The sequence below is a fragment of the Microcebus murinus genome, chromosome X (genome assembly GCF_040939455.1).
Source record: "Microcebus murinus isolate Inina chromosome X, M.murinus_Inina_mat1.0, whole genome shotgun sequence".
In the NCBI taxonomy this organism is placed as follows: Eukaryota; Metazoa; Chordata; class Mammalia; order Primates; family Cheirogaleidae; genus Microcebus; species Microcebus murinus.
In genome coordinates, this window is record NC_134136.1 from 97,024,016 (window position 1) to 97,049,947 (window position 25,932).

Genomic DNA, 25,932 nt, shown 5'->3' on the forward strand with positions numbered 1-25,932 from the left:
GGCTTGGTTTCTCCCAGTTAATGGTCCTTTTGTGATGCTGAGTAGCCTGGCCCTGGTCCTCAGCCACCTTTTTTTAGCTTCTCCATTTCCCCCCCACCTGGCATTCTTGTTTTTCTTTATTTCTGCTTTTAATCCCTTGGAGCTCCTTGCTATTCTTGAATTTGCTACTTGACCCCAACTTCCTGCATTCTGTGTTCATACTAGAACCACCCAAGTGGTTAAGTGGTGGCATTTCTCTTTCTCTCTCTTTTTTTTTTTTTTGCCCAGAAACACAGACTCAGTATAGACTGAGAATGTGTCACCAGGGGTGGCATTTCTCTGTCCTTTACTCCAGGCTACTCTCCTCTTTTGCTGCTGGTGGTGATGGAGGGGGAAAGAAAGATTATCTACTTCTTCAAGTGTAGATGAGTTTGTGGTGTCTGGGCCTGAACTTGATTTTGAGGCCATTTAATGGCTGAAGGTTTTATTTATTTATTTTTTAATTTAATTTATTTTTCTAAACATTTTAAAAAAATAAAATTTCTTTTCTTTTTTTTCATTAAGATATTCACACAGAATAGTTTTATTTATTTTTAAATCCAGGCACACACCCTGCTTGTATTCTCTGAACAGAATTCATTGTCTAATTTAGTGTTTTTCAAATGTTTCTTTAACCACAAGTTATAGTACAAAGTAGTCTTATAACCCTGCAAATAGACATCTGTGTATATGCAGTATAAATACATGCATATAATTGAAACAAAAGTTGTATCAAACACGTTTTGATTGCATGTGATACACTCATATTTATTTCATAAAAAGGGCTGATGAGATCCACTAAATTAGAGAGGTCAGGACTTTCTGTAAGGAGCTGCATACAGTCACTGTCACATTCCTTTTTTAAAAAACAACTGTAAAAATATAAGCCATTTTTAGCCTGCAGGGTTTACAAAAGCCTGCTGTGGGCGGGATTGGATTTGCAGGCTGTAGGGCTGGAGTTTGCCACTCCCCCACCCGCTACTAAATTAATTTACCCACTGCTGCCTTGCATTGGGGTCAGGAGGAATAGCTCTGGTTTGAACTCTGAAGATTAATTGGGAGAACCCAGTTTGCCTTCTCTACCCTCCCTTCTTTTTAAACCTGGCAGAATCACTTGGGGAACTTTTTAAAAAAAAATTATATTCACAGAACCGCTACTGAATCAATTTCTGGGCCCGAGAACCAGTTTTGAAAACCCTAGCATTTGGTGACGTCCTTTAAATCTTCCATAAATGATTGGTAGCCTCTTCCGCTGAGAAGAGGCCCTAATAAGAAAGCAAAAGGATTAACTGTGTAATTTAGAGAAATAACGGGCAGTGGTCTTTTTTTCTTAATGGGGGTGGCATCTTTTTTCTTTTGAGTGCCGTGATATAATGCCTAACCTTAAAATTATTCTTTCCTTTCTAGCTTTGCCAATTTGAGAATTTACCCACATGGTTTGGTGTTACTGGACCTTCAGAGTTATGATACCGATGCACAGAGCAAGGAAGAAATTGACACAGTCAGTTTTTCATTGTTATTTACTCAAGTGTTTAAGAATCATAATGTCCACTTAGCTTAATGACATTAAAATTGTTTTCTCTTCATTGCTGACTTCCCAGTTAATTTTAAACTTTCCTCCCTCCAGATAAGTGGTTTTAGAAGAGTAGTAGTTGTTCCTCATTTGTTTTTGGAGCCTGGCTGTCAGCTTTCCCCTTTAATTGCCTGAGTATGAGTAATGATTTTACTTTCCACTGGAGAGACTATATAAAAGCTTTACCCAGGATTTTAGAGGGACAGCACCCTTTAGACTTCCCCTCCCCTGTTATTGTGTTGCTGAGACTAAGGTTAGGTCAGCTCCATGAGGGATGGTTGGCGTGGGAGGGTGGGATTGGGCCAGGCCTGGAGGCTGCTGTAGAGATGAAGGGGACAGGTGTATGTGTCCATACACCTCTGTCACTACAGCCTCAGTCTTCTGGTCTGTAATTTAGCTGTTCCTTGTAACTCAATCTGTAAGCTCATTCATTTCTTTTAATTGTAGCTTCTGAACAAAGTTGAAGAAAGAATGAAAGAATTGAACCAGGACAGTACTGGACGGGTGAAGCGGTAAGTCTACTCTTGAATGTCCTTTTTTTTATTGATTGATTGATTGATTGGTTGATTGAGACAGAGTCTCACTGTGTTGCCTGGGCTAGAGTGCTGTGGCATCAGCCTAGCTCACAGCAACCTCAAACTCCTGTGCTCAGGCGATCCTTCTGCCTCAGCCTCCCAAGTAGCTGGGACTATAGGCATGCGCTGGGTAATTTTTTCTATATATATTTTTAGCTGTCCAACTAATTTCTTTCTATTTTTTTAGTAGAGACGGGGGTCTCACTCTTGCTCAGGCTGGTCTCGAACTCCTGAGCTCAAACGATCCTCCTGCCTCGGCCTCCCAGAGTGCTAGGATTACAGGTGTGAGCCACCATGCTCAGCCTGAATGTCCTCTTATATTTGTTTAATTGGTAAAATAGTCAGAATGGCAGTGTTGTCCGCAGTAGTGTCTACTTAAGATGTGGAAAAGATCAAAATCAGCATGTGCTTCTCACAACACAGTGAACTACTGGGCCCCTCACACTGAAACAAGACACAGTGTATGAACACATACACAGAAATGCTGGGTAAAATGAAACAAAGGCACAAGGGAGATAGGGAGTGACTTCAAGGAGTTGGAACTGTATAAAGTGGAGACCTAGTAGATAAGATAGGGCTGTTGCCTCAGTCAAAGGGAGGCTAGAAAACTCCTGACCCCCAATCCCTTTAGGAAGGAGAAAAGGACACTTTTCTGTGCTCAGGGTTTTGGGCCCCAGAGTAGAATTAAGCAATTTTAGGACACTTCTGACAGGGTAGGGTGAAAAAATTTGCTTCAAGGTTTGCAAGTAAGAAAACTTTCCAAGGTACTAAGAATTGAGAGGCCCGCCCTATCTACCTTGAGCTGCCATAGGCAGATTATTTTCAAATGATAATGAAGAAAATGAAGCTTTCCCTGTCTAGTAGGGTAGCCACTAACCACACATGGCTATTTAAAGTTAAACTAATTAAAATAAACAACTCAGTTCCTCAGTCGCATTAGCCTCATGTTGATAGCTAGTGAGTGGCTAGTGACGGCCATATTGGACAGTACAAATATTGAACATTTTCATCATGGAAGGAAGTTCTGTTGGACAGCACTGAAGTTTGCCAGTGGTGTCAGATTTTGAAAGAACTTTGATAGAAGGTGGTAGCAGTTTTAGCATTTGCTTGAGGGAACAGGGTCTGTGATATGTCATGGGATTTAACAAGTGCTTGAGATACACAGCACACATTGCCGGGCAATTTACTTTTGCCCTGCCTTGGTGGCTTCTCATTAGGCCCTAAGGCATAGGAGGCCTGTCCCTTGTTCATAAAGTTAACATCATAGATGCAGAGACAGACACAGGGACTTTATGAGGATGACCAGAATACAGTCCATGGCACTTTCTAGAAGAGGGAATCCTTACTGGCAAGAGCTAGGATATTTAAGTACTTAATGACTCACCCTGCTAAATTTGATCAGCCCATAGGAAAGCTCCAGGGCAGATGTAAGATAACAAGGTAATTACTTAACCTACTGTAGGTAGAAAGGAAAGCAGGAAGCTTAAAGTGAAAAGAACGTGACACACTGCAGAACTTGCTCTCTTTTTTGAGATCTGTCAGAGCACCTAGACTCTCTTACCCGAGACTCAGGCTCAGTTTAGGGGCCTCAGCCATGTCTCTCCTCCTTTCCCATCCTTTAAAACGCACCCACACTCACATCTCTTTCTGGGTATTTCATCTTTTCCTGATTGCAGAGTTTTTCTTAGCTGTAGCTAGAAAAGATCCCCCACTGTTTCTCACTGTGTCAGAAAATGTCTTAGGTGGTAATGAATTGGCTCTCAGCAAAATGTGGTCTGATTTTTTTAATCAGGGTTAATTATAGGAGTGAGGAAATAGAATGCACTTATGGGCTTCAGCATTCATGAGAAGTCTGACTCTTGTTTTTTTGGTGTAGGAATTTTCTAAATGGGAATAGAATTGAGCTTTAGATTTTCATTTCAAAATACAGACCTTATTTTTGCTTATCACGATTTTTACATCTTTTTATAAAATAAGTGTAAAGAATGAAAAGTTCGGAATACCTTGTGTAGACCTTTTGTTTTTGGCCTCAAAAAGACAAGGACTGCACTATTGTTTTCAATCTGGTGAATGACATTGTTAGAGATTAAATCATTAACAAATAACTCACTAAGATGGTCTGAAACTATTATTCCCCTTTGGCTGATTAATTAAATCTGAATTTTCAACTAAGAAGCCATGGAATTTACTTGAATTTATTTTCGTATTCTACTTTCAAATGAAATGGAATAAGAAAACTAAATCAGATAAATTTTATTAAAAAAAATTTTTCTTGGAATTTGCACGGATACCTGAGGCCCAGGACATATTCCACCTGACTTTCTACAGTCCAGTTTCAATTTTCAGCAGTGAAGGTTGAAACAAGTTCTGCAGGGCTCCACGGTGTCTCCTGGTAGCCCATTATAAGGAGATGCATTTTATGCCAGGTTTAAGCACTTCATCAAGGTAATGGCCTCCACATCCTGTTAAGATCCTTGTTTCTTTGCCAGTCTTAAAAAAACCGTGGTGTTGCAAGAGCTCTTCACCTTGACCAAGCCACTAATGACACAATTGAGACTAGGCATCGTTTATTTTCAGTGAGTTTGTCATAATGCAGTGATTGCCTATAGATGACTGGCTGTCAAGCAGGGGATGAGTTTTCTCCCCTGAAAGTGGGTGCCTTTGTATTTGTCACCTTCGTCCAGTGCTGTGGGTGGCTCACCCTCTCACCTCTACTCCCCACCATCAGGGTTAGAAGAGGCTTCCTCCTTCCTAGCGCTATTTGCCTGTTCTTTGGGGGTTGTCCTGATTGGTGCTTTAAATTTTATAATTTACAAGAAAAAAACCTGTGCTCTGCCCAACATTCTGAAAGCTGAATTTCTTCACTTGAAAGGCTAAGTAAAGTGGTTAAATCAGGAGTCATTAGGGTTAAATAAGAGTTTATGGGCGTTTGCTTCATCAAGCTCAGTGCTCTTTGCAGATGTTAGTATTTCCCTACAGAAAGCATTGTTAACTTGTAACAGGTTCCGACTGCAGTCTTGGAAGCAGGTGAGCCAGCAGTGGAAAAAGACTCACCAGATTAAGTCAGAAGTGTAGCGTATCCCAGCTGTACCTCCTGCCGTTTTACTGTTGAACGCTACTGTGTTTGAGAACACAGGACTCGCACGATGTTGTGTTATGCGTGTAGTGAGTTCTCATTTTCTTTGTGTTCAGGTTAGATTTGCCAAGCCCCTTTTCTGGGTCTCTCTTCCCTTGTCATTTAGTGTCCTCTGCTGGTAGTTTTTAGTACATTCACCCCGTCGAAAATAGTATTTACAAAAGAATGGAATCAGAAAATCATAATTCGGCAGCTACTCTAGTAATAATTGGTTCAGGTAATAATCTTCTAGATGCTAAAACCACTAGTAAAGGTTTGTTTTGGGATTAGGACCTTTACCCAGTTTCAGGGGACTACCCCACGGCCTGCTTAGTAATTTCAAAGGGGAGAGATCTAGTGAGTACCGCTTTAATCAAGTGACCATACACTTAGCATCACCAATAATAGGACAGATGCACATCTTCTATTCCTGATGTCATGCCTGTGTAATATATGTCAACCTGACTCTAATCATGATGAGATCAGGTAAACCCACAGGAGGGGGGTGTCTTTTTTTTGTTTTGTTTTGTTTTGTTTTTTTTAGCAGAACATCTGGTTTACACTTTTCAGAGATATAAATGTCATGAAACATACCAGGCAAAAAAAGAATGTTCTGGGCCCCAGCACAGTGGCTTACGCCTATAATCATGCACTCTGGGAGGTTGAGGTGGGACGATTACTTGAGGTCAGGAGTTGAAGACCAACCTGAGCAAGAGCGAGACCTGTCTCCATTAGAAATGGAAAAATCAGCTGGGCATGGTGGCATGCGTCTATAGTCCCAACAACTTGGGAGGCTGAGGCAGGAGGATATCTTGAGCCCAGGAGTTTGAGGTTGTAGTGAGTTCTGAAGATGCCACTGCACTCTACCCAGGGTGACACAGAGAAATCCTGTCTCCCAAAAAAACTAAAAAAGGTTCTAGGTTACATGAAGCTAAAAAAAGGAAAAAAATAGCAAAATGCATAGATGAACCTGTATTGAAGAGCAGAACAGCTATAAAGGACTTGTGTGAATGTGCTAGTGGCAACATGGTAATATAGGAGATCTTAAGAGACATAACCTGCTTGAGTATTTGATGAAGTGTGAAGTCTGCAGTGACCATTTTTCTCCTTCACCTTTTTTTTTTTTTTGAGACAAAGTCTCGCTTTGTTGCCCAGGCTAGAGTGAGTGCCGTGGCGTCAGCCTAGCTCACAGCAACCTCAAACTCCTGGGCTCAAACAATCCTTCTGCCTCAGCCTCCCGAGTAGCTGGGATTACAGGCATGTGCCACCATGCCCGGCTAATTTTTTCTATATATATTAGTTGGCCAATTAATTTCTTTCTATTTATAGTAGAGACGGGGTCTCACTCTTGCTCAGGCTGGTTTCGAACTCCTGACCTCGAGCAATCCGCCCGCCTCGGCCTCCCAGAGAGCTAGGATTACAGGTGTGAGCCACCGCGCCCGGCCTCCCTTCAGCTTTTTATTAGGAAAAATCTGAAGCATGCCAGAAAGGTTTTGAAAAAAGTAAACTCCTCTCTGTATAATACTTGTCAACATTTGGTGATGGCCATGATTGTACAAAACTATAAATCCAAGCTTTGGATTCATTTTGTGGTCTTCAGGAGTTTGCCTGCAGCCATAGGGCTTTCTTTTGTACCATCTTCATTCCAGGTCCTGTTGTAAGGGTGTATTCTAGTAAGGCACAATCCTGTTTTCCTCTTTTTCCAGATTACCACCCATAGTGCGAGGAGGGGCCATCGACAGATACTGGCCCACCGCTGACGGGCGCCTGGTTGAATACGACATTGATGAAGTGGTGTATGATGAAGATTCTCCGTATCAAAACATTAAAATTTTACACTCAAAGCAATTTGGAAATATTCTCATTCTTAGCGGGGATGTTAGTAAGTACTCTGTCCCTGCCCCAGTCGCATAACAAAGTGGCGATATGTTGGATGTTTTCCGGACAGTGCTGTTGTGGATTTGTCCAAGTTTGTCTTTGATTCTGCTGTTCTTTGAGATGTACATTTACATCATATTAACCTGTAGATTGTCTGGGCTTTCGTGTAAACTTTGTCTTGACATTGCTTCCTTATTGTTAAGTATTTGAATTGTATTTCAGAAGAAAATGCAATTGCTAATTAAAAAAAGCTGTTAGGGAAAAATTCAAACCTAAGAAGACAAACCAGTGATGAACCCATGTGTACTCATCATTGAGCATCAACAGTTATCAGTTCCTGGCCAGTCTCAGCCCTCTCATTTTGAAGCAACTCTCAGATGTCATATTTCATCTGTTGTTAAGATGTAATTTCTATTTGTTTTACTTTTTTTCTTTATTTCCTTACCAAGGTTTAATAAGCATCAAAGATATAATTTGTTTTAATTATTCAGCATATCAGCACATTTCTTTTTTGTTTTTTTTCAAGGTCAACTTTCAGAAGCAAGCACATTTCTTCTTCTTTTTTTTTTTTTTTTTTTTTTTTGAGACGGAGTCTCACTCTATTGCCCAGGCTAGAGTAAGTGCCGTGGCGTCAGCCTAGCTCACAGCAACCTCAAACTCCTGGGCTCAAGCAATCCTTCTGCCTCAGCCTCCCGAGTAGCTGGGACTACAGTCATGCGCCACCATGCCCAGCTAATTTTTTCTATATATTTTTAGTTAGCCAATTAATTTCTTTCTATTTTTAGTAGAGATGGGGTTTCACTCTTGCTCAGGCTGGTTTCGAACTCCTGACCTTGAGCGATCTGCCTGCCTTGGCCTCCCAGAGTGCTAGGATTATAGGCGTGAGCCCCCACGCCCGGCCTGCAAGCACATTTAAGGCTAGATTTTCTTACCATCAACTAGCGTCCATTTGTATTAGGTGTCTGATGATCAGGGTTGATGAAAAGTCCTTAATCCTGAAAAAAAATCTTTATACATTGTTGACAGTTTTTAAAAATTGAAAATGAAGATTTTACATTTTGGGCTAACTTCTAGCACTTTCTAGTGTGGTGAGGCCAGGTAGTTTGTGTGTTCTGGTGGAGTCACCAGTTTGGATCTTTGTTTCTCTTTTCTAGATTTGGCAGAGAGTGACTTGGCGTATACCCGGGCCATCATGGGCAGTGGCAAAGAAGATTACACTGGCAAAGACGTACTGATTCTGGGAGGTGGAGATGGGGGCATATTATGTGAAATAGTCAAACTGAAACCAAAGATGGTCACTATGGTAGAGATATCCTTTGTTGTATAAGAGAACGAATGAGTTCAGTGGGCTGCTTTTCCTTCCTTCCTTTAGCATCTTAATGAGACTCAAGTTACCACAGACTCTAGGCAAATGTGTTATAAAGACTACCTTGAACAGACATTTCTATTTAGTACCAGTAGATTTTTTTTTTTTTTTTTTTTTTTGAGACTGAGTCTCACTCTTTTGCCCGGGCTAGAGTGCTGTGGCATCAGCCTAGCTCACAGCAATCTCAAACTCATGGGCTCAAGCAATCCTCCTGCCTCAGCCTCCTGAGTAGCTGGGACTACAGCCTGTGTCACCATGCCTGGCTAATTTTGGCTATATATTTTTAGTTGTCCAGCTAATTTATTTCTATTTTTAGTAGAGACACGGGGTCTTATTCTTGCTCAGGCTGGTCTCGAACTCCTGAGCTCAACGCTCCTCCCGCCTCAGCCTCCCAGAGTGCTAGGATTACAGGCGTGAGCCACTGCACCCAGCCATACGGTAGATTTTTATGTGACCACCAAGAAAGAAGTGGGGATAATCTAGTTCAGGATTAAAGAGCAAGCAACTACCATGTCTACTACTCAGCAGTTTCCGAAATGGCTTCCTCAAGCCATCTCATGAGAAGAAAAGAAAATTCAAGTCCTTTTGAGTGTCCTTAGTGTGAAAATAAAATCACTGTCTCATTTTTTAAATTGTGACACCCAAATTAGTATTATAAAACCTTTGTTTGTCTTAACCTTTTATTTATTTATTTTTAAAATTTGAATTGGTTAAGATTGTTTTCTTGGCCTTCCTCTGCTTTTTTTTTTTGAGATGGAGTCTTGCTCTGTTGCCCGAGCTAGAGTGCAGTGGCATCATCCTAGCTCACAGGAACCTCAGACTCCTGGGCTTAAGCCGTACTCCTGCCTCAGCTTCCTGAGTAGCTGGGATTATAGGTTCACACCACCACGCCCAGCTAATTTTTTCTATTTTTAGTAGAGAAAAGGGGTCTTGCTCTTGCTGAGACTGGTCTCGAACTCCTGAGCTCAAGTGATCCTCCTGCCTCAGCCTCCCAGAGTTGCTAGGATTACAGGCGTGAGCCACCTCGCCTGACGTTAACTTTTTATTTAAAGTACTGCTATTTCAGAATTCTCTGATACACCCAAATTATCCTTAACCTGTTTCGGACATTGACCAAATGGTGATTGATGGATGTAAGAAATATATGCGAAAAACGTGCGGTGATGTCTTAGACAATCTTAAAGGAGACTGCTATCAGGTAATTATGTTTTCTGGATAATGTATTTTTAAGTGCGCTGATAATATAATTTAAGTTATTGATCAGAATTGTGCCTTCTTAAAACAGCTTTTATTATAATTGGTTAAGAAGATAAATAGGTTGTCTCTTTGTATGAATCGTATGTATATTTGTATTTAGGGTGGATGTGTAAAAATGATAAGAAACCACCAACTCTATATATAGAACTTAAAATCAATAAGAAAAAAGTCAACCCCATCAATAAATAAGCAAAGAACATGAACAGAAATTTTTCAAAAGAAGACAGAATAATGGCTAGTAAACATATAAAAAAGTGTTAAGCATCTCTAATCATTAGGGAAATGCAAGTCAAAGCCACAGTGAGACATCACCTAACTCTAATTAGAATGGCTTTTATCTAAAAGTCCCAAAACAACAAATGCTGACATGAATGTGGAGAGACAGAACACTCTTAGACTGTTGGTGGGACTGCAAATTAGTGCAACCCCTGTAGAAAGTAATTTCAAGATACCTCAAATAGCTAAAAATAGAAATACCATTTGATCCAGCAATCCCACTACTAGGCATCTACCCAAAGGAGAAAAAGACATTCTATAAAAAAGAGACCTGTACTTGAATGTTTAATGCACCACAATTCACAATTGCAAAGATGTGGAAACAACCCAAGTGCCCATCAATACATGAGTGGGTTAATAAAATGTGATATATGTATACCGTGAAATACTATTCAACTACAAAAGCAATGGTGAACTAACATCTCCTGTGTTACCCTGGAGAGAGCTTGAGCCCATCCTTCGAAGTGAGATATCACAAGAATGGAGAAACGTGCACCACATGTACTCGCCATCAAATTGGTACTAACTGATCAACACTAAGATGCTCACATGGTAGTAATACTCACTGGGTGCTGGTCAGGTGGGGGGGGGTAAAGTCACAACTAAAGGAAGTGCAGCACACTGTATGGGGGAAGGACACGCCTCTGGCTCTGGCTTTGGTGAGGCAAAAGCATTGTATGTAATCAAAATGTTTGTACCCCTATAATATCCTGAATTAAAAAAAAACCATATAAAACTAACATAGACATTAATCAAGGATAGAGCAACAGAAAGTCTGGAGGACTTGGAGGGAGATGGATGAGGAGATGAATAATTACAGCAGATGATAAGAACGAGAAACTTCTTGGTGCTGTCCGCTTGCTTTATCCTTCACTGACTTCAGTGTCATATGTTAAATAATAAACTCAGTACTCTTGGGGGAAAACAAACCACCGACTCTTTTTTTTTTATTTTTTTATTCTTTAATTATGACTTTAATTCATACCAACTCTAGATTATCTGAACTGAGTGTTGTGAGTTCTTATGTAAAAGATGTCATATACCTTTCTATGACCTGGTAACCACCAAGTTGTCTTTTGTCTCTCTCGAATAATCTCTTTGAGCCTGGGTGTTTCAGAGGGAATTAAGGTATTTAATTGGTACGCGTGTATGATTAAAATATTTGAGGTAGGAACAATTGCTTCTTACTAATAAGCAATTAGTTCCTGTCCTAAATTCTGTAGGTGAAAGGTGATTATAGTTTGTAGGATACATTTTGTTATAGTTTGTCATTATAGTTTGTAGGATACATTTTGTGTTGTATTTTGAGAATGTGCATTTCCAGTGACTGTACCTATAGTGCTTGTTAGAGCAAGATGTCGAAGCAAATACTCCAGATTTATAAACAATTTAGATGAATGATTGAGTTTGTTAATATGTAAATTAACCCCTCAATCTTTCCTAATGTGTGTACATCAAAATTTGATTGCATGGTACATGTATGTTATCTTTTTTTTTTAAGTTGAGAGAGGAACTCACATTAAAATGCAGTTGTCATTTGTTTCTGGGCAGAAGGGAAAAAAAGATGTGTATTATACTGTTTGAAAGCTTAAAGAGGAAGGGGGAATTAGGTTCTTCTGAGCTATGACAGAATTGTTTCACAATGAGCTCAAAGTTACTAGTGTTTGCAAATGATGAGCCAGACCTTCTGCCTGCAGAGTTTAATCCTCACACCTGTACCAGGTGGGTATTATTTCTAGTATATGGGTGAAGATGATGAAGCTTAGAGCGTTTAAAGGGGATTTATTCAAGGTTGTAGGGTGACTTTAGAGGAGCGATTCAGACTCCTGACTCCCTGGCTTTTTATATGGCTTTCTTTTATGGATTAAGAAAAGACAGAACCAAAAATCCAAACCAGCAGCATACTATAGTTGTTGACTGTTGTAATAAAAGGCCAGATATAAGTGGTAGGAAGATTTACTAATGGCCTCTGAAAGCAACCTCTTGACCTGAAGCTAGGGCACCATGCGCAGATAGTGACCAAGACAGTTGAACTATTGAGAAAAGGGAAAAGTAGTGTTTTTATTTAAAGAGGCACTTGTGGAAGTTGGTACCTGAATGCATTCTCTTTCCTTCTCCACCTCGAAAATTCTTCTAGGGCTGAGAGCTCTCAAGGTGGGATGGGGGCTTGGGCTCCCTAGTATGTAGGGTTGGGTGAGAAGAGAGACCAACAGGGCCACCTTCCCTTTGGGCAGGCAAGCCCTTTGGCCATTAAAATGCGATTATACCATTAACAATACTGTCCTCCAGGCTCATCCTTGTTTCTAGGAATGACAAGATTTCCTTCTTTTTTGTGGCTGAATAATATTCTGATGTGTCTATGTGTCATGTTTTCTTTATCCATTTATCTGTTGATGGGCACTTAGGTTGATTCCATATCTTGGCTATTGTTGATACTGCTGGAGTAAACATGGGAGTGCAGGTATCCCTTTGATACACTGATTTCAAGAGTTTCCTTTATTCCACATCCTTACCAGCAGTTATTAATATTTTGTCTTTTTGATAACAGCCATTCTAACTGGGGTGAGATACCTCATTGTGGTTATGCATTTCCCTGATGATTAGTAATGGTGAGCATTGTTTGTTGGCTATTTGTATGTTGTCATTTGAGAAATGTCTATTCAGTTTCTTTGCCCAATTTTTTTTTTTTTTGAGACAAAGTCTCTGTTGCCTGGGCTAGAATGCTGTGGTATCAGCTTAGCTCACAGCAACCTCATACCTGGGCTGAAGCAATCCTTCTGCCTCAGCCTCCCTAGTAGCTGGGACTACAGTCATGCGCCACCATGCCCAGCTAATTTTTTTGTAATATATTTTTTTTTTTTTTTGAGGCAGAGTCTCACTTTGTTACCCAGGCTAGAATGAGTGCTGTGGCGTCAGCCTAGCTCACAGCAACCTCAAACTCCTGGGCTCGAGCAATCCTGCTGCCTCAGCCTCCCGAGTAGCTGGGACTACAGGCATGTGCCACTATGCCTGGCTAATTTTTTCTATATATATTAGTTGGCCAATTAATTTCTTTCTATTTCTAGTAGAGACAGGGTCTCGCTCTTGCTGGTTTCGAGCGTGAGCCACCGCGCCCAGCCTTTTTTTTTTTTTTTTTTTTTTTTTTTTGAGACAGAGTCTCGCTTTGTTGCCCAGGCTAGAGTGAGTGCCGTGGCGTCAGCCTAGCTCACAGCAACCTCAAACTCTTGGGCTCAAGGGATCCTCCTGCCTCAGCCTCCCAAGTAGCTGGGACTACAGGCATGCGCCACCATGCCCAGCTAATTTTTTCTATATATATTAGTTGGCCAATTAATTTCTTTCTATTTATAGTAGAGACGGGGTCTTGCTCTTGCTCAGGCTGGTCTCGAACTCCTGACCTTGAGCAATCTGTCCGCCTTGGCCTCCCAGAGTGCTAGGATTACAGGTGTGAGCCACCGCGCCCGGCCTGTAATATATTTTTAGTTGTCCAATTAATTTCTTTCTATTTTTAGTGGAGATGGGGTCTCACTCTTGCTCAGGCTGGTTTCGAACTCCTGACCTTGAGTGATCCTCCCGCCTCGGCCTCCCAGAGAGCTAGGATTACAGGCGTGAGCCACCGCGCCCGGCCTCTTTGCCCAATTTTTAAAAAATGCCTCCTAGTTTCCCTAGTTCAACATGAGAGGAAAAAAATAAAAAAGATAAAAAAAGGTCTCCTAGTTTAATTTTTTAAAATTTAATTAATTTTAGACATGGGGTCTTGATATATTGCTCAGTCTGGCCTAGAACTCCTGGCCTGAATCAATCCTCCCAGCTCAGCTTCTTGAATAACTGGGACTACCAGCATGTACCACCACACCTGGCTCCTTTGCTTGGTTCTTAAGGGGATTGTTGTTGTTATTTTTTGCTGTTGAGTTCGTTATATATTCTGGATACTAGTCCCTTGGCTGATGAATAGTTTGCAAATACAACTATAGTCGTCCCTTGGCATACTTGGATTGCTTCCAAGACCCCAAAGTATAACCAAAATCCATGCATACTCAAGTCCCATATTTGGCCCTCCATATAGGAAAATTTCACATCCTCCGAATACTGTATTTTCTATCTGCATTTGGTTGAAAAAAATCTGTGTGTGTGAGCGGATCTGCACAGTTCAAACCCATTGTTGAGAGTCAACCGCGTTTTCTCCCATTCTACAGGCTGTCTCTTCACTTAGTCCCATTTGTTTGTTTTTGTTGCCTATGCTTTTGAAGTCTTAGCCATAGAATCTTTTCCTAGACCAGTACCCTGAAGCATTTGCCCTGTGTTTTCTTCAGTAGTTTTATAGTTTTGGGTCTTATATTTAAGTCTTTAATCCATTTTGAGTTGATTTTTTTGTATATGGTAAGAGATAGGGGTTTACTTTCTTCTGCATATGGATATCCAGTTTTCGCAGCACCATTTATTGAAGAGCAGGCTCCTGGTTGTCTACGCCTAGACCCGGAGTGATCTCCTTCAGAAATGCTGTCATGCACTTGGATGACCCCAAAGGCGACTTTGCTGAGTGAACTGCAATGTAGCAAACTGAGTGTATATTTTGAGAACTTCTGGCTCATAGGCAATGTGGTACTGATTGTCTTGGCTACCCACTTCAGCAAGGAATTTACCTTATAGACCCAGGCTTCCTGGCAGAAACTGACAACTGCTATAGCTAATGCTCTGGCCCACAAGTACCACTGAGTTCCTTGTCCAATATATTGGTGTCTACTAGACAGTCCTGTGTCCCAAGAGTCCATCTCCTTAAGATGGGATGGGGGCAGAGTACCCTGCCTGTAGATTCAGCTCCTGTATGATAAAAATAAATTATGTTCCATAAGAAAAAATTTAAAAAAACTACCATTAAAAAAAATACCAAGTCTTTGCAGCTGTTATTTGAGAAACATAATTACTCTGTTTAACATTTTTAGAAAATGTTCCAAAATCCTTCATTCCTTTTACAAAAATAGAATACCTTAATACAAAATCAAGGGCAGTATATAAAACTGAAGGTTAATTTTATGTATGTACAAAATTTGAGAATGTTTAGCAGTCCTTTTTAATAAGAACACTTTAGGTAAAATAAAATTGCAATAGAGGGGAAACTATCGAAACTTAAAATTACAGTAAATGGTAAAAGTCATTTCCACTGCCTCTAGGAACAAGATAAGGATGTTTATTGCCCTTATTCAGCATTGTTTTTGAGGCAGCTAAGACTGTAAGGTAGGAAAATGAAAACAGTGTAAATAACCAAATTATTTGCACATGATATGACTGCTAGAAAAATCTAGGAAACTTGTATAGAAAATTCGTTGAATTCATGAGAATTTGGTGAAGTGGTTGGATAAAGACAGACTATGATACTATGTTGTCATTACCAAGCTAAAAGACTAGTAACAAACATGACAGGAAGTGGATCCCTTGAATAATACAAGAGCCCCTACAGCTTAAAAAATGAAGTTAGCCTTTATACTTTTTGAAATTTAGCTATGAACTGGTACTTCTCAGAAGAGGAAAGTCAACCTGTGAAAATACCACAGTTCATGTGAAAACATTAGCAACGGACTTAGCAAATTTTAGAAGAGGGACAGTATCCTGTGCTGGAGAGGAGGATGTGAGACGGAGACAGGTGCTCACGTGCATTGCTGGTTGGAGTGTGAATTGCTGTCAGAACTAAAAACTAAAACAGGTGGCTTTTACCTTGGTAACCCAGTGCTTGTGTGCCCAGCCCACAGACAGACATCAGTACAAGGAGGTTTGACAGTTTGGCTCATAGAGGACAAGGCTAGGCGATAACAACAGTAGAACATTTTTTAGTGGAATGGTGTATTGTTAGATTGATTTTTTTTTTTTTTTGAGACAGAGTCACTCTGTTGCCTGGGCTAGAGTTCTGTGGTATCAGCCTAGCTCACAGTCACCAACCTCAAACTCCTGGGCTCAAGTGATCCTCCTGCCTCAGCTTTCCAGGTAGCTGGGACTACAGGCATGCGCCACCATGCCCGGCTAATTTTTTCTATTTTTAGTTGTCCAGCTAATTTCTTTCTATTTATAGTAGAGACGAAGTCTTGCTCTTGCTCAGGCTGGTCTCGAACTCTTGACTTTGAGTGATCCTCCTGCTTCAGCCTCCAGCCTCCCAGAGTGCTAGGATTACAGGCATGAGTCACCGGGCCTGGCCCAGAAATTTTATAATTACTTTGAGAGAGGCTCGGTTAAAATGTCGCAAGTTCAGAATGTGTGCAAGCCAAGTTTTACAAAAGAAGATACATTTGTGTTTGTATATGGGCATTTATTTATTTATTTATTTTTTTGAGACAGAGTCTCACTTTGTTGCCCAGGCTAGAGTGAGTGCCGTGGCGTCAGCCTGGCTCACAGCAACCTCAATCTCCGGGGCTCAGCGATCCTACTGCCTCAGCCTCCCGAGTAGCTGGGACTACAGGCATGCGCCACCATGCCCGGCTAATTTTTTGTATATATATTTTTGGTTGGTCAATTAATTTATTTCTATTTTTGGTAGAGGCGGGGTCTCGCTCAGGCTGGTTTTGAACTCCTGACCTTGAGCAATCCGCCCACCTCGGCCTCCCAAAGTGCTAGGATTACAAGCGTGAGCCACCACGCCCGGCCTGTATATGGGCATTTATAAGAATATGAGCCTATCAAGTGTGATTAATATGTGGATCGCAGGCAGCTAGGGTGTTAGTATCTACTCTATCTTTGCATAGTTGGACTTGTATGATGCATTAAGTGACGTAAATTATAAAACAGGATAGTAAAATCCAGTTTTTTAAAATTATGACTGTGAGGCTTCGAGAACATTCGTAGGAAAAAATTTGGAATACATCATCATGGGGAATTGTGGCAAACTTTTGATTTGTTATATGTGAATATTTTTTACATGAGTGTGCTTTTTGTAATTAGAAAAACGAAAGGGGAGTAACTCCTGTCTAGGATGTTGCCTAGAGCCAGATGTGTCTCTAGCACAGAGCCTCAATACTTCAAGAATAAGACAGACCTCAAACTCATTTCCTGTGTTTACCATGTAGGATCTGTGTGATAATTTCAGCCCTTCACTGCTGTACTCTTTAATGACTCTGTGATAGTGGGGGCTGTCATTTATTACATGGCTTTATTAGCAATACTCAAAATGTCAGAGAAAGTTGAAAAACTATAGGTTAATAGTTTACGAGGTAAGATGCAGAAAAAATCTATAAACGGTCACTCAGTGCTTAGTATAAAATAAAAGTAGGAGAAAATGCAGATAGTGGTAGGAGAGGCAGTATAGATTAGAGTTAAAAGTGTGAAGTTGGCTTTCAGATAGTTCTAGGTGTTTGTTCCATTTCCTATTGGGTGCCTTTTGGCAAACTTTGTAACTTCTCCAGTTTTTCTCCATTGGTAAGACAGGGATAATAATAGTACCTCTAGGTTTATTTCATTGAAATGAGAAGGCATATAAACCATACAGAGTAAGCACTTAATTTTTGCTGTTACAGATATGGAAGAAAGTTTTTTTTTGTTTATGTGGCAACCGCTGTGGACATAAGCCCTTGCTTGCATTTTTTCCCCTTCTCTACTAGTGTTGTTTAACTACATCCATGTGTTGGCTCATTGATTCATTCCTATTCTCTCTGGAAGGTTCTAATAGAAGACTGTATTCCAGTACTGAAGAGGTACGCCAAAGAAGGGAGAGAGTTTGATTATGTGATTAATGATTTGACGGCTGTTCCAATCTCCACGTCTCCAGAAGAAGGTAGATTGTGTTTTGTTTTTTTAACCAAGATGTTTTTCATGGAAATATTTCTCTTGGCACCATGCAATGGTAAAAGGATTTTAGAAATCAGTTCTCTCATTTTTTAAATTTTTTTTTAAAGGGAGTTAAATTGAGGCCCATGGTAGAAAGATGACTGGGATTTGGACTTGGCTTTAATTCCTGTTCTGCCACTAAATGAGTTTAGAATTAACTCAGTCATTAGAAACAAAAGTTTAAAACGACTCATCACATCAAGACATTAAATTGTTTGATTTATTTAAATTATGTGATTTTTTTTAACCAGTATCGGGGTAAACTGATGACCTTTGCTTAAATAAGAGATAATTCCCCTTCTCAGATCACTGCTGGTTAATGTTTTTTCTATAAACTTGACTTCTGCTGAGCTGAGTTTGCAGACCTTTTTTGAGTTTGACTCTTATTGTTTCTCTTGATGTTGCTGCTTGCTTTCTTACTTAAAGCAGTTTTCTTTCAGATTTCAACCACTGCCTTTGTGTCAAAACTTTATTGGTTTTGTGAGAGCAGGGCTAAGTAGATGCACATTTGATTTTGACCTTGCTTTTTGTGGTGTGTGTGTGTGTGCGTGCGTGCATGCACTGGCCATATAACCATATGTTATCACTGATGAATGAGCTCTTGAATATTGGGTCTTTAAGTTTGTGGCTTGCTCCTTTTTCTTTGGTATTGAGTTTGAGAGTGAATATTTGACTTTAGATGTTGTTAATGCACAGAAACCCCTATTTATAAAACTTCATTTTTTTTAAACGTCCAGATTCCACATGGGAGTTTCTCAGACTGATTCTTGACCTCTCCATGAAAGTATTGAAGCAGGATGGGAAATATTTCACACAGGTAAGCTACTGAAGTGGCTTTCCCCCCAGAACTCTTAGTAAGAATTGTATATTTTGAAATTTGAATGCATATTCTCGAAATTTTAAGAGTGGAACAGCATCATTGGATTATGTTCTTTCAAGCAGTAAGTAATTGACCTGTCATCTGTCGGGCATTAATGAGTTCTTGTGTCCTATTAGCAGGATGTAAGATTTATCCTGATTTATCAATCTTGGTCTTTGGCTGTAGTGTGAGCTACTGCCACCAGATGGAGACACAGACTGATTTTTCTTTTTCCTCCCCTCTTCCTCTAGGAGACTCTTTAATTGCAAAGCACATTTCTCAACATGCGTTTTGCTCTGGTTGTAGTATGAACTCCTGCCACCAGATGGAAGCAGATTGTGCTGTTTTTCTCATTTTTTAGGCGATTCTTCATTTTAAAAGAAAGTTTATAGATTGTATTTCTTGATATATAAAAAATATATATAAAACCTATTAAAATCCTCAAAAAAATTCCGTAAATGGTTGCAAAGGCAGCTAATTGATAATCTGATCTCTTTATTTGGTACAGAAATTCGTTGATGAATAAACAAAAGATAAGCACTTAACATAGGTAGTATTGCAGTCTGGTCTCTGAATTCTGAGTTTGCAGGAGAATTCCCTCTACTTTTTTTTTTTTTAAATAAAGAATGAGTATACTATATTTAAATGTCAGGTACAGGTAGAGGTATTAACTTTATTCTCCCCAGGAGGCATTTATAGGCACAACACTATCCTGGACATTTTGTGGATTCTTAGATTAATATTGCTGAAAACAACTTAGCGACTCTAAGACATCTTGACTCAGGTTCTAGCCTATCGTGTTTTCTTCCTCTTCCCTCTGCCTGTGAGACCTGCAGGCAAGTGGAGATTAATCTTGGACTTTGCACTTGCTGAAAGTGTTGGGAAGCTTCAAGGAGAGCAAACAACTATCTACGAATGGATTTTTTTCCCTTGATATTTAGAAATGATTTTTTTTTTTAACACATTCTAGACCTTACTATTTAAAGCAGGTATCTGCAAACTATGGACCAAATCCAGCTTTCTGCTTGTTTTTGTGAAGTATTTTTTTGCACACAGGCATGCCCATTCATTACATAGTGTCTGCGGCCGCTTTTGTGCTATTACAGCAGTGTTGAATAGTTGTAGTTGAATGCTGTGTGATCTGCAAAGCCTAAAATATTTTGTCTGGCCCTTTACGGAGAAAGGTTGCTGACCCCTGTTTTATAGGAAATCTACAGTGAAACTTGCTTAATGAAGGCTGCTTACTGTAAAGAAGCATGTTGGACTTTTTTCATGAGTGGGTATTTTGTGAAGCAGAGCACACCTATAGAATTTTTTATGTTTCTGCAAATATGTGGAAGGAAATCTCATGCAAGTTAAGTCAAGGAAGAATGTGAGGCTCTGGGATCTTTAACCAAAAGAGATTGAAAAAAATACGGATCCACTGCAAAACCAGTCTGTATGTTAGTAGACAACACGTAGAGTTAGAAAGTGTGACTGTCCTCTTTTGTCCTGAGTATTTGCCTAGTAGGCTCCTATGGGGAACTTTAATCTTAATATGGAAGACAAATAGAGATGCTTGCTTAGACTATCACCATAGCCCATTCATAAATATCAACGACCTAGGCTTTGATAACTTGCCTTGCTAACTGACTTTTACCAAAAATCACAAGGATTATATGCCCAGGGCTATGCTGGTTTCCAAGAATTGTCCAAAAAACATATCATGACATGTTTTTCATTCCCACGTTCATTACAGTGGGAACCACAAAGTGATCTCATAACACACCTGGGTGTCATGCAGGCCATTTGGTGGTTGAATGTGTCACATGGCGAAATGCATATGAACTAAGGGGAGGGGGGGAGTATAGGCTTTCAAGAAGCAGTATTCGAGTCAGGAAGCAGGGTGGTTTGACTCGGGATGTGTTGATGGAGTTGCCACAGTGTAATTTTTTTTTAACTGCCAAGTGACATGCTTAGGAGATGGCCCCTGATTGCCGCTGCCATCCCCACCCCGCCTTGCCTGAGTGTGTAGCTGAGAACTGGAGTCAGGTTAAGGATGGGATGAAAGTGTGTGGTGGTGATTTATAAAAGCTAAATGCTCCCGCCGAAAACTGCTTGCATCACAGTGGTGAGGTCATGATGTCAGTGGTGTCATCTGGGCTGCTTGAAGGCAACTTTGTCAGCATGCCATGAAGCTGGGGAAAGCGTCATGGAGCACAGGGGGATTGAGGTGGGCCAGTGGAATTGCAACTGGGGAGGAAGTGTTTTCATGGAACTAGGAGGCAGTTCCTGGGACTTGACCTTCACCTCCCTTCTTTTCCCCACCCATCATTTAAAAAAACTGTAGGTTATTTTATACAGGTTAAGTTATGATGCAGAATACTAGCAGTCCCCAGCCCTCCACCCAGTTTGAAAACTGGATATAATCGGTATCTTTCATGCGTCTGTAGTCCTCCCTTATTCCTGCCTGCCTTCTAGAAGTAACCTATTCTTTTTTTTTTTTTTTTCTTTCTTTGAGACAAAGTCTCACTCTGTTGCCCTGGCTACAGTACCATGGCGTCAGCCTAGCTCATAGCAACTTCAAACTCCTGGGCCCAAGCAGTCCTCCTGCCTCAGCCTCCTTAGTAGCTGGGACTACAGGCATGCACCACCATGCCCGGCTAATTTTTTCTATATATATTAGTTGGCCAATTAATTTCTTTCTATTTATAGTAGAGACAGGGTCTCGCTCTTGCTCAGGCTGGTTTTGAACTCCTGACCTTGAGCAATCTGACTGCCTCTGCCTCCCAGAGTACTAGGATTACAGGCGTGAGCCACCGCACCCGGCCTAGAAGTAACCTATTCTTAATGTCATTCTTTCTATTCCTATGCTTTTTTTATAGATGGTTCATGTTTATGTGATTTCCTAAATCATTACATTACTTAGTTTGGCTTGGTTTTTTGGAACTTGATTTAAAAAAAATGTTGTTAAGGATGTATTCTTCTGTACCTGTTATTTTTTTACATTACACAAATAATATATTGCTAACTAACTTAAGTATAAAAGATGTAAATGATACAGAATTCATAAAATAAAAGGAAGTGTCAGATACCCACACCTAATGTGGGGCAGAGAGAACTTTCTGGAACTAAAACTGCTGAATTGGGTTTTAACTCCTAGGTGTGCCCCCGCAACCCTTGTCCCACCTTTTCCTCTCATCCTTAATAGGTGCTTAATTCTTTGCTGTTAGATTTTTGTTCATCTCCCATGTGTCTTTCTTAAAACAAACAAACAGGCATTTCATTTAAATAGGGAAGTGAAATGTATCATGTTACTTTTTTTGGGTAGGTCTCTATTTGTGGTATTTTTTTTTCTTTTTTAAAACTGCTTCTTGACAATGTTGGGAAAAAACAAATTGAAACTTTCCTATTTCCTTACCACACTCTCTGTAAGGAAGTCCTCCCATATACCCTCTATAAAGAGAGAGAGAATTGTCAATTTTAAGATGGCAAGGAAAGCCATTTACACTGCACCTTGGTGGCATTTCTATTCTATACCTTCCCCAGTGGTATGTGTTGTAAAAATAACTATAGGCAGTGTTTTCTATTTGTGAACTTTAAATTACACGTGTGGTGTTTATATGCTCTCATGGTGAACTTGATGTTGAAACCAAATTATATGCTGGTGAAGGGCACTGTGGCCATATCCCACTGCAGGACCCTAGATGATGGGTTACTAAACAGGCTGGCACTGAAGGACGACGTCATGCTAAGCAAATGTGCTAAGTTAAAACCACCAAGGCCAGCTCTCAGAATAGTTCTAACCTCTTGCCCGTGACTAGTTGGCTGGTTGGTTTTGAAATGCCATACTGCCTTTATTTGTAAATAATTTGGTCTTACGTGGTACATGGCTATTTTGAAGTACATTAATAGTAAAGTTCGTAAGAAGAAATGGAATCTGCACATAGATTTAGTAGTCTTGTGAATGTTAAGACCTTCAGAGGTTAAAGGGAAATAAATAGGTGGTATTAAACATCCATCTTGTTTTGTAAATCCATAATGAAAAGCACTTGGGGACAAATTGTGCTGAAATGATGATAAATCCTACCCCAGACGTACTAATTCAAAAATCTGCATTTTAATAAGATTTCCTTTGATTCATATACATATTAAAGATAGAGAAGCTAAAGCTGGGCAAATACTGTAGCCACTGCCCAGCTCTGCTATATCTTGCATGACATCTCTAATTCTCATCACCATTTTTCCCTTGTGGTCACAGAATGGCTGCCGTGGCTCCAGATACCACATTCAGGTTATAGGCTGGAAGAAAGTTGAAGGAGTGGGCTGCTGTATCTTTGCTTGTTCAGAATCAAAAGCTTTCCCAGCAGCCCCCAGCAGACTGCCACTCTATCTCATTGACCACCCCTAGCTGCTGGGGATCCTGAAAAAAGTGGTGACCAGAGAGGGAGAAAAGTTAGAATGATGAAACTGAGAGAAAGTTTTTGATCAGGGGTGCAACTGGGGGATCGTTGGCATATATATCCTGAAGAAACGTTTGTTCTTTTATGCCTTAAGATCACAGATTTTGGGGAACGCATGAGGGGTGAATGTTGTTCTCTGTCAATGTTTTACACTCTTGGGAGACTTGTAGTTTAAAAACATTCTGGAAATCGAGAACACTCTATTTTTGCTACTTAATTTTCAACACAATGGTGACATGACCATTATTGAGAAAATTTACTTTGAACGGGTTGTGTGTATGAATCTTTGCTAAATTGCATGGTGTCGATACAATGATGTGTCACTAATGAGAAATTGGTCTCACTGCTTTTTATTGCTTCATACTCTAATAATTTGAAATGGCTTGGTAAATGAGGTAGAAGGATAATGAACGCATGAGTCTATAAATAGAATTCAATGCAATTTGTAAAAGTACAGAAGCCTTATTTTTCAAAGATGAACTTTTATCTAAAGCTAGACTTGCTCTCCTTTATTGGAGACCTTCAAACGAGATGAGCAGGGTGCTCGGTAGGACTCAATCTTATTGTTTGTGTTTCTCCCTTTGATTTAGGGGAACTGTGTCAATCTGACAGAAGCCCTGTCGCTCTATGAAGAACAGCTCGGGCGCCTGTATTGTCCTGTGGAATTCTCGAAGGAGATCGTTTGTGTCCCTTCATACTTGGAATTATATCCTTTGACCGTGACGTTGTGTTGCCAGATCAGAGCACCCAAGTCAATCCTATGCCAATTTAACATTTTTAAATCACAGTAATGAATGGAATTAGCTCTGGAATATATAAAGCCTGGGTTCTCAAACTTGGCTGCATATTGGAATTCCCCCAGGAGCTTTAAAACAAAACAAAACAAAACAGATTCCCAAGTCCCACCCTCAGAAACTCTGGGAGATGACTTGCCACAAGTTCCTAGATGCTTTTAACAAGCAGCACTGGTCCAAAAGCACTGGTTCTCAAAGGAATTCTCAAACTTGCAGCATCACCTGGGAAGAGCTAGTTAGACATTCAAATTCTCAAGCCCCATCCTGACCTGCTGCCCAGTCAGATGCTGGAAGTGGGGCCCAGGGACTTGTTTTACCAGCCCTCCAGGGGATTTTTGTGCACCTGAAAAGCTTGAGAAGCCCTAGTCTAAAACATTGCCACACTTGTGGCAGGTAAAAGTCTGTATGAAGACAGTCATCCTGCGCTTTTTTTTTTTTTTTTTTTTAAACAGAGTCTCACTCTGTTGCCCAGGCTAGAGTGCCGTGGCATCAGCCTAATTCACAGCAACCTCAAACTCCTGGGCTCAAGCGATCTTCCTGCCTCAGCCTCCCGAGTAGCTGGTACTACAGGCAAGTGCCACCATGCCTGGCTACTTTTTTTTCTATACATTTTTAGTTGGCCAATTAATTTCTTTTTTTGGAGGGGGGGCGCAGAGTCTTACTTTGTTGCCCAGGCTAGAGTGAGTGCCGTGGCATCAGCCTAGCTCACAGCAACCTCAAACTCCTAGGCTCAGGCAGTCCTACTGCCTCAGCCTCCTGAGTAGCTGGGGACTTCAGGCATGCGCCACTATGCCCGGCTAATTTTTTGTATATATATTAGTTGTCCAATTAATTTATTTCTATTTATACTAGAGACAGGGTCTCGCTCTTGCTCAGGCTGGTTTTGAACTCCTGACCTTGAGCGATCCTCCCGCCTCGGCCTCCCAGAGTAGTAGGATTACAGGTGTGAGCCACCATGCCCGGCCTATCCCGCTCTTATATTATTAAAGTTATCTGACTTTAATATTAGTTTCTACACTTGGTGCCTATTTGCAGTAGACATTGAGAACCAGAATAATGCTGGGGACGGCACAGGTAATGTCGGGGCTCTCCATTAGTCTCACTTAGTAAAGTTAGCCCAGAGAAATAAGAAAACGTCTCACTTAGTAAAGTTAGCCCAGAGAAATAAGAAAACGTGGAGAAGAACCAAAATGACAGCATTGTCGCTGGAAATTTGCACTGCATTTCCTTCTTCTAAAATGTGGACTGTAGTCTGCAGAATGACAGCTTCCTCATCTGTGGTGGCCGAGTCCAGGTTCCCGTGACAGCAGTTTTTTATTTCTGTCAAGGGATAGGCCGGGCGAGGTGGCTCACGCCTGTAATCCTAGCACTCTGGGAGGCCGAGGCAGGCAGATCGCTCAAGGTCAGGAGTTTGAAACCAGCCTGAGCAAGAGCGAGACCCGACTCTACTAAAAATAGAAAGAAATTAATTGGCCAACTAATATATATAGAAAAAATTAGCCGGGCATGGTGGCGCATGCCTGTAGTCCCAGCTACTCGGGAGGCTGAGGCAGGAGGATTGCTTGAGCCCAGGAGTTTGAGGTTGCTGTGAGCTAGGCTGATGCCATGGCACTCTAGCCCAGGCAACAGAGTGAGACTCTGTCTCAAAAAAAAAAAAATGGGAGATCCTGCGACTGCTGCCAGCCTGCAGCCGGGTCCCACCAGCCTGGGCAGGCTGGGACAGCACAGACAGTGGCAAGAGGAACCCCCTAGGTCCTCTGTGTGAGGAGGGGTGTCCTGTACTTGCTGCGTGGCCGTGTCCCTCCATGGCCTGTGGAGAGGTTTGACAGCCCGCCCCATCCCCCACCCCATGACCATGCACCTTTGTTTACGGTTCCCATTGGGAGATTTTTTTTTATAGTCAGGTCTGTGTTCATGTTTAGAGATTTGAGAGAAATCAGTTGATGACATTTGGGGAAAAGACTTCCGTCCTC

The 25,932-nt window shown here is 40.8% G+C and overlaps 1 protein-coding gene across 1 annotated transcript in view; it reads left to right on the plus strand.

The window, feature by feature from the left end:
• The window catches only part of SMS (spermine synthase), a 52,631-nt gene extending 28,260 nt beyond the window's left edge, over positions 1-24,371 (plus strand). The window contains exons 3-10 of the mRNA XM_012784619.3: positions 1,426-1,519; positions 2,039-2,103; positions 6,988-7,163; positions 8,314-8,468; positions 9,634-9,723; positions 17,697-17,811; positions 18,602-18,681; positions 23,756-24,371. Coding sequence (XP_012640073.2) covers positions 1,426-1,519; positions 2,039-2,103; positions 6,988-7,163; positions 8,314-8,468; positions 9,634-9,723; positions 17,697-17,811; positions 18,602-18,681; positions 23,756-23,956 — 976 coding nt within the window. The 3' untranslated portion in view covers positions 23,957-24,371. The remainder of the gene's footprint in view (positions 1-1,425; positions 1,520-2,038; positions 2,104-6,987; positions 7,164-8,313; positions 8,469-9,633; positions 9,724-17,696; positions 17,812-18,601; positions 18,682-23,755) is intronic.
• The last annotated feature ends 1,561 nt before the right edge of the window (positions 24,372-25,932 follow it).